This window comes from Hibiscus syriacus, unplaced genomic scaffold (genome assembly GCF_006381635.1).
Source record: "Hibiscus syriacus cultivar Baekdansim isolate YM2019G1 unplaced genomic scaffold, ASM638163v2 tig00111758_pilon, whole genome shotgun sequence".
Classification (NCBI taxonomy): domain Eukaryota; kingdom Viridiplantae; phylum Streptophyta; class Magnoliopsida; order Malvales; family Malvaceae; genus Hibiscus; species Hibiscus syriacus.
Window position 1 is genome coordinate 616,522 of NW_024063170.1, and position 9,330 is coordinate 625,851.

The following is a 9,330-nucleotide window of genomic DNA, read 5'->3' on the forward strand; positions in this document are numbered from 1 at the left end:
ACCGGTTATCTTTTTTATTTGTTTTTTAGTTTTTTAATAAGAATAATTTTGTTTTTGTGACATGTTCTCTGTTTTTATGGCACGTTTATCTCTACCTTTGTGGCACATTTTTCTATGTTTTTTGGTAGCTCATGGGTTTTTGTCGTTATTTTCGTTTATCTTTTTTCTCAGGGTTGAATTTGACATTACCACGATTGATTAAGATGACACTTATTTGTTATCATGATGATCTTTCCTTCTTTGGACCCTTAGGTTGATTTGGATATGTGTTTTGCATTCGTTGATAGTTTTCTCACGTTGTTTGACTCTAATTTGTGATTTTTCGATGGCCTTCAGTAGCTTTATTCCCTTTTGTGGTTCATTTATCGATATAATCAGATTTATTCATATTTTTATTTTATTCGAGCATTGGTTAGGTTTTTTATCCATTTCATTTTTATGATCATTGTGTGATATAGATAGCTAGCTTTTGTGCAAACTATTGTAGGAAAATGTCGTAATTGTAATTTAGTTTATGTTTACGATTATACTCATAAATCTCCATTGTAGTTATGGATATTTTATATTTTTAATAAAACTAACGGCTTTCTATAAAAAAACATAGCACCTTTGAGTATTCAATTAGAAATTTGAAAGATCCAATTGATTAAATAAAGAACCTTTGGAGACCAATTAATATTGAATGGCGTAATTAGTGTTAAAATGCATTTAGTGTTGAAATTGCCCGTCTAGCTCAGTTGGTAGAGCGCAAGGCTCTTAATCTTGTGATCGTGGGATCGAGTCCCACTGAGGGTAATTCATAACGGAGGTCTTTTACGGAAGCTGCTCTCAACCTGGCGTTGGGGGCAGCCTACTATCCTTACCCTACCAACCCCTTACCCCATTACATATGAGAATAGAGTCAGATAATTTTTAAGTCGTGCCCCTAAATCTCGAAGGGGAAACGTTGTGCATCTTGTACCACCTTGGAACTTTCTAAAAAATTGGGAGATAAAACCTTTGGAACGGAGAAAATATCACATACAGTTTATGGGGAAAAGTATAAAGAACAATAACTAATGATAATAAATCAAAATGAATTGAAATTGAGGGATCTATGGATAAATATCCCAACTATATCTTTGTATAAATTTTAATAAAAGGAATTGGGAAACTGGGAAACTACCCCTGCATAAATATCCCAATTACATGTCTGTGTAACTTTTGTTTAACAAAAGGAATGGGCCAAGGGGACAACTGACCCCAATCCAAAGCATAGCTCCGTCACTACTTTGGAGGCAGCGTTCAACTACTTCTAGTTCAAAGCATTCTTGGTGAAGGAAATATCCCATTTGTCCAAGGTTCCTTGCTATTACTTTGGGCTTATTTAACAAAATTTATATCCGAATTTCCGGCTTTTGAGGACAGCAAGAGCTTCTTTTCTTCTTTATCCTTGGTTTTAGATGAATCTGCGGTGGTGGCCGGTATCAGAGTTTTGGTTTCATCTTCTGGAGAGAAAGCAGACAAAAGGGTCGTAACGGTATAAAAAAATACTCTAAACCCAAACCCTAAATCGTAACAAGAAGAGATGGAAGAAGATGGAGCGCACCGATTTCCTCAACCATCTTCACTCTGGTTGCTTTGAAGTCTTTCCGGAAGTGATTACAATTCTTGGAGATGAGGTGGTAGTCATTTCCATAATACTGGGAAGCCATTTTCTCGATGAACGTTGTGAATTCCTACAACGACATGTTTATGCTTTCCAATGAGATTGAACATCGGTAGGCGAAACTGGGACAGTTATTCGGTTCCACTTTGAAAACTCCGGTGACCGGAAATTCATGAGCCCCGAAACCTTACTCTTTACCATGAACTGTGTACATAAAGATCGAGACATATATAAATACTCGATTAATAGATTCTATAACTTCATTGACATATAGAGCTCCGATTAATAGATTTTCAAAACTTAAGAACAAACCTCCAATGCCGGAATGGAAAATCCCAAAACCAAACCAATAAGAGTAATTGCTGATGTGTGTAAGATCATAAACATGCAAAACCACTTTGGTTCTATTGTTATTGCTCTCACCATTCCTAGAATTTGAGGCTTTCCCCATTCTCATTTTATTGTAACACAAAAAGGGAAAGAGAAAATAATTTCAGTGACCGAAAATGTCTTATAATATACGATTTTGACCAATTTTTTTTCGATTTGCCAAAATGACCAACAAAATCGCAACGCGATCTCCAGTATAGCAAATCAGTTTCCAGATTCGCAACGCGATTTTTACTATCGCATTGCGATTTTCCAAATTCGCGTTGTGATTTTAGAAAATCGCAATGTGAATATGTAAATCACAATGCGATTCTGACTATCGCAACGCGATCTCCAGTATCACAAATCAGTTTCCAGATTCGCAACGCGATTTTGACTATCGCAATGCGAATATGTAAATCGCAACGCGATTCTGACTATCGCAACGCGATAATACAAGATCGCAACGCGATTCTGATTATCGCAACGCGATAATACAAGATCGCAACGCGATTCTGACTATCGCAACGTGATAATACAAGATCGCAACGCGATTCTGACTATCGCAACGCGATAATACAAGATCGCAACGAGATTCTGACTATCGCAACGTGATAATATAAGATCGCAACGCGATTCTGACTATCGCAACACGATTCTGACTATCGCAACGCGATAATACAAGATCGCAAAGCGATTCTGACTATCGCAACGCGATAATACAAGATCGCAACGTGATAATACAAGATCGCAACGCGATTCTGACTATCGCAACGCGATAATACAAGATCGCAACGCGATTCTGACTATCGCAACGCGATAATACAAGATCGCAACGCGATTCTGACTATCGCAATGCGATAATACAAAATCGCAATGCAATTTTCCAAATTCGTTGCGGTAGTCCAAGTTCACGTTGCGATTTCTTAAGAATTTTCTCTAAAAAGATAGTATCCGCGCGGACGTGTCGAAGATACGTATTACTACAACCATGACCACGACTCGAGACGGGATGGGACGGGAGGACGGCGGCGGCGGTGCGCGAGAGTCCCCCTTGTTCTCTTCCACTCAACAAGGAAGTGGGAAATCTAAGCCTTAAATACCCATTCCCAATAGTGTTTCCAATACTATGTGGGATTGAGCATTGCAAACACTTGGGAATCTTTTAGACTATCGCAATACATTCTTTATTGTTTCAAACTAAGATCTTACAAATGGCTTGGGAATCATTTACACTATCGCAACACATTCTTTATTGTTTCAAACTCCACGTGAATTTGGAATAGTTAAAATGTAATCTTATTTTAGATTTTCCACTATCGCAACACTTTTTCACTATCGCAACAACACGTTTTTCAAACTCTCGCAACACATTTTAACTATTGCAACACATTTTTCAAAATCGCGTTGCGAATCTGGATATTCGCGTTGCGAATTTAGAAACTGAGTTGAAAAATTAGAGTTCGCGTTGCAATTTTGTTGGTCATTTTGACAAATCCAAAAAAAGTTGGTTAAAATCGTATATTATAAGACATTTTCCGGCCACTGAGATTATTTTCTCAAAGAGAAATGGAAAGGTTTGCCAAGGAAAATATATCCCAAAATCCCCCCCCTTCTGGAGAATGAGATACAAAAAATTGCAGTTATAAATCTCATAAACATGAGTTAGACGTTGATTATTCAGTTTAGGATTGATTGAAAATTTGAAGGTTTTGTTCTAACCCATTTTAGTACATTCAAACGTTACCTTTTTTCTTGCAATGATTAACTGGTCTCTGTTTTCTTTTTACCTTCAGCTTGTATTTTCCACTGGTCTTCCGATTCAATGATACACGCTTATGTATATAAGCTGAAATCGCAATATATACAAAAATTTGAACTTTGTTTCTCATAAAATGGGTATTAAATACTCGTACAAGAATACCGACAAAATATGTTCTTCCTAATCAATCTAGATGTTATACATTCGTACCATAGAAATATGATCTGGAAACGAAATAGAACGTTATGTCATTTGAATATTACGTATCCATCATCGTAAATATCTATCAATAGGATCGATCAATTGAAAAATATAAAAAAGAATCGAATAAATATATTTAATCGGTGGATCAAACTGTTTATTTGTGTTCTATTAGATTTAAAAAATCATCAGGAGAATATAAAAAGAAATAATCAATTGACAAAAAATAGTAATGAACAATTATATTAATCAATAATAATAATAATTTATGCCAAGCAGGTCTACCACGGAGGCGATTCATCTACTTCGACGGCTTATGGAGAAATATAGGGAAAAGTCTAGAGATCTTCACATGGCGTTCATTGACCTTGAGAAGGCTTATGATAGCGTTCCTCGCGATACGATCTGGAAGACTTTGGAAACGAGACGGATACCAACTGCTTATATCCGGGCGATTCGTGATATGTACTGTAGATCTACTACTTACGTCAGGACTACAGTTGGCGACACCGAGGCATTCCCGGTGGAAATCGGACTCCACCAGGGGTCGACTCTTAGCCCTTACATCTTCGCCTTGATTATGGACGACATCTATTGTGCGACACCAGACGGTGTACCTTGGTGTATGCTTTTCGCTGACGACATTGTTCTAGTTGCTGAAACAAAATCTGAGTTGAATAGTAGACTGGCTACCTGGAAGACTGCTTTGGAAGAAAAAGGTTTAAGGATCAATATTGAAAAGACAGAGTATTTATGTTCAAACTTCAATGGGAACCAAAACGATGAAGATGTAGAAGTATGCATAGAAGGACACGTTCTTCCCTCAAAGGATTGTTTCAAGTACTTAGGGTCTATGATACATAAAGATGGGGGTGTAGATGATGACGTTACACACCGTATAAAGGCGGGATGGCTAAAGTGGAGGGCCGCTACTGGAGTTTTGTGTGACAAGAAGGTGCCTCTAAAACTTAAGGGAAAATTTTATAGAATGGCAATAAGACCAGCGCTGTTGTATGGATCAGAATGTTAGGCAACCAAGAAGGATCACGTAAGGAGGATAGAGGCCGCAGAAATGAGAATGCTTCGATGGACATGTGGTAGGACTCTGTGGGATATGACGACAAACTCTGCTATTAGGATGTCCTTAGGGGTGGTGTCTGTTTCCGAAAAATTGAGGGAGGGAAGACTACGGTGGTTTGGGCATGTCCTTAGGCGACTACCGTCGGATGCGGTCAGGAGGGTAGAGTCGATTACAGTCGACGGTGCCAGAAGGAAAGGACGACCAAGGCAGAAGTGGGAAGACTGCTTGAGATCTGATTTGATGGATTTAGGCCTTACCGAAGACATGACCTATGATAGGAAATTATGGAGGCTTAAGACTAGGGTAGTCGAGTAGTGTGGGTCACATCTATAGGGTGTATCATCTTTGTCTTCTTTTAAATGCATTTGTAGTAATTTCCATTACTTTTACTTTTTATACTTTTATGTTATTGGTATTTATGAAAGATTAGAACTGGGCTTGCTATAATTGTCTTCTGTGTATCATTCTCGTCATGTTTCCTCTGTTAAATTTAGCCGGTCTTATGTTTCTGTCTATATGCAGAGATTCTTTCGCAGGGATTATTTTGCAGGGATTACTCCCCATTACAGAAGCACATATGATATTAATGACTGCATATGAATACTGTTTAGCTATGTATTTATGTAATTATTTATACATGCATTGCATTTTATCTATATTTTTAATTTTCTGACTGCCGGAGGTCTTTCACGGAAGCTATTCTCAACCTGGCGTTGGGGGCAGCCTACTACCCTACCTCCCCCTTACCCCATACATATATGAGAATTGAGTTTTGTTGTTGTTGTTGTTGTAATAATAATAATAATTTAGAAAGGAAATTAGTATGTCATGGTTAAGGTCAGCTCAATTGAGAAACCCTAGCCAGTGAGGAGTCACTAGGCCCACTATCACAACAGAATTTCAACCCAATTAAAACAGAGGTCAGGAGAGAGGTTCTGTGTTTCAGGTTAGGGTTTTTGGGGGAGCAGCAGAGGTCTCAAAAATGGAAGAAATCACTCAAGGAGTCAACAACATCAACTTGGCTAACGATTCCCACAAGAAGAACCGGATTCAAGTCTCCAATACCAAAAAGCCCTTGTTTTTCTACGTTAATCTCGCCAAGGTTTCCCTTTCTTTCCCCCCTTTTCTTCTCGCTCCGTGAGGATTAAGTGTTGAAATTGAAAAATGGCAATAAAATTTCGGTGGGTTTTAGGGTTTTTTTAATTCCTTCGGAGCATTTTTCTTTAACTATATGGGGATCTAAGGGATTAGTCTTAGCTTAAACTAAGAAGATTAATTCCTTGTTAATTTATTACAATGATAAGATAACCTTTTTTTCTCTGCAGAGATATATGCAACAGTACAATGAGGTGGAGTTGTCTGCCCTTGGCATGGGTACAATTGACGTCTTAAATCCTCCATTTTTAATGCTTTAATTTCGTTTTACCTCTTTTTTCTGATCTGAGTATGTTACACTGGAGACAAATGTCTGGGATTTAAGTAATTATAATATCCTCTTATTGAAGCTGTTGACCTATAGATTATTTCACTACACAGCAGTGAAGCACTGAAGCTTTTTGGTTCAGTTTTTAGTACTTTTCTTTATAGATATTGGCCGATAGCAATGGTGCCGGAAATCTCCGATATAGGTTGTTTGTGTTATACTTGTTTATGCGAGGAGATTGTAGATTAAAATGTGCCAAAGTCTTTATTTCATGGCACAAAGTAGGTAGAAATTTGGGGATGTTGCAAATGTTCATTCAAATCATAGCCCTTGGAGATTCCCTTTCTCGATTGCAAAGTGATTGTAGCTTGATTTTCCTTGTGTATTACTATTTGTTGATTGTTTATGCTGAATTTTTTAGAATTACAGTAATTCCTTTTTTTATTAATCATTTCAACCAATTATGCAGCTATTGCGACTGTCGTCACGATTGCAGAAATACTAAAAAACAATGGTTTGGCTGTTGATAAGAGTAAGCAGTCTTCTACTTTTATTATTTCATCTATATATATATTTAGAAGAAAAAACTCGTGTGCAAACATGTTGATGTAACCATTAAATCCTGATAATGTTGGGAATCGACCTGACCATCTTAGTTTAAAAAAGCGTCGCTTAAGCGCAATTAAAGCGCTAAGTGACTCGAGCGAGGCCCCTGGCGCTTCAACATAGCAAAAGCACTACGAATTCATTAAGCGGTAGTAATCGGCGCTTTTGCAGCGCTTTTAGCAAAGCGCTAATCGGCGCTTAATCGCGAGTTTAGAAGATACGATTCTGGGCTTTAGCATATATGATTTTTGGGCTTATTTAGGGTTTAGCGGGCTATTAAATTATCAGTTTTGGTTTTTTTTTTCTTGTAGCTTCACACTAAGAAACGAAATAGATTGGCACAATCTAGATTGAATGACATGGTGTTTGTGAAATTCAATCATGCCTTGGAGCGCCGAGCTAAAAGTAAGGAGACTGATCCCATTCTTTTGCAAGATATTGATGAGAGCAATGAGTGGTTGATGGGAAGAATGGAAGAAGATGAAGATGATGATGAGGCAGTGTTTGTTGGTGAGAATTTGACATAGAGTGATGTTGCTAACGCTTCCGGTGCATATGAGCCTAGTTATCTAACTAGAGCATCAAAAGTAGTGAATGATGGAGCCGGACCATCGAGAAATGATAAAGGAAAATCTTCTGCTCATAATCCTATCTCTAGTAGACCATCTCGTAGACGCTTAGTTGATGAAGATGAGATGGAAGAAGATATTGGAGTGTCTAGTGATGAAGGAGATGGTGTTGTCCGAGTTGATGACGATTTAGATGATTTTTAGTTATAAGGAATTGAGGGTTTAGAAAAATACTTTTGTTCATCTCACTTTAGACTACTTTTAGTGTGGATCATCTTTTGAGATTAGTATGCTCGTATAGTCGTATGATTAATCGTATATAAGTATTTAAATGTTTATAACTTATAAGTTATAAGTAAATTGAGAATTATATTTTGGTGTTTAAGTACTTATAAGTTTTGAATATATGTATTGACACTTTGATATTTAAGTATTTATAAGATAATTTATAAATATTTTGTATTTTTTTGTGAATTTCGGCCTTTCTGGCGCTTCTTGTGCATAAAGCGAGCGCTTTCGCTTAGCGCTTAGCGCTTCGGCGTCTAGGACCCTAGGCGCTTTAGGGCGCTTTACGCTTTTTAAAACCAAGTTGACCATCTGCAGAGATCACGGCCACAACCGTTGACATGAAGGATGACCCTAGAGGGCGTCCAGTCCAAAAGGCAAAGGTAAAATCAACTCAACAGGTCTTCTTGCTCCCTTTTGCATGCTTCTGCTGTGATCTAATGCAAAAACATATTTGCAAGCTGAGAAACATTTGCACTCTTCTCATAAGATAATCCAAGGAAACCAGTATTTAATTTTTGCATTACTTATTGTTCCCTGTTATTGAGTACTGATAATATACGTATTTATATGTGTGTGTATGGTATTTTGTTGTTACTCAGATTGAGATATTGTTGGGAAAGATCGAAAAATTCGATGAATTAATGGCAGCTGCTGCTGAAGAAAGAGGTGGTGTAGATGGAGAAGAGTAGGGTTGAACCTTGAGATATTTTGAGTTTTTATTTGTTAGTTTATGGTGATTTGTTTTCTTTTTTTACAAATTGTAGGCGTTTTGAGTTATCTTGGTAAATTATAATTTAAAAATTCGAAATATTTTCGAATGTTGAATTTTATTTTTAAAAATTGAATACCTGTTTTCTTCTTGCAATTTCTTTAAGTCTAGTTCTTTTTCTTCTCAACACAAGTTCCAATTAGTTGAATCTTAAAACAAGGGTAAATTACATTGAAGGTCACTTTTACAGAGGTATTAAACTACTCATTCATACCATGAAGCTATGAGAAAGGGTGATAGAGACTGGGTTGAGACATGTTACTAAGGTTTCGGAAAACCAATTTAGCTTTATGCCAGACAGGTCTACTACGAAGGCGATTTATCTACTTCGACGACTTATGGAGAAATATAGAGAAAAAATAGATATCTTCACATGGCGTTCATTGACCTTGAGAAGGCGTATGATAGCATTCCCCGCGATACGATCTGGAAGACCTTGGAAACGAGACTGATCCTGACTGCTTATATCCGGGCGATTCGTGATATGTATTGTAGATCTACTACATACGTCAGGACTACAGTTGGCAACACCGAGGCATTCCCGGTGGAAATCGAACTCCACCAGGGGTCGACTCTTAGCCTTTACATATTCGCCTTGATTATGGACGACATCT

At 37.4% G+C, this 9,330-nt stretch overlaps 1 protein-coding gene across 1 annotated transcript; it reads left to right on the forward strand.

Annotated features, from left to right (window-relative positions):
* Window positions 1-6,002: 6,002 nt before the first annotated feature.
* Window positions 6,003-8,680, forward strand: LOC120169313 (uncharacterized protein At2g34160-like). The gene is made up of 5 exons (XM_039177492.1): window positions 6,003-6,163; window positions 6,387-6,435; window positions 6,954-7,016; window positions 8,263-8,327; window positions 8,547-8,680. The coding sequence occupies exons 1-5, from the start codon at window positions 6,044-6,046 to the stop codon at window positions 8,634-8,636; spliced, it is 387 nt and encodes a 128-aa protein (XP_039033423.1). The 5' UTR covers window positions 6,003-6,043; the 3' UTR covers window positions 8,637-8,680.
* Window positions 8,681-9,330: the final 650 nt, after the last annotated feature.

Coding starts and splice junctions, on each gene's coding strand:
- LOC120169313 (XM_039177492.1), top strand. CDS start 6,044: ATGGAAGAAATCACTCAAGGAGTCAACAACATCAACTTGGCTAACGAT. Junction 6,436..6,953: donor GTTGTCTGCCCTTGGCATGG/GTACAATTGACG, acceptor CCAATTATGCAG/CTATTGCGACTGTCGTCACG. Junction 8,328..8,546: donor GTCCAGTCCAAAAGGCAAAG/GTAAAATCAACT, acceptor GTTGTTACTCAG/ATTGAGATATTGTTGGGAAA.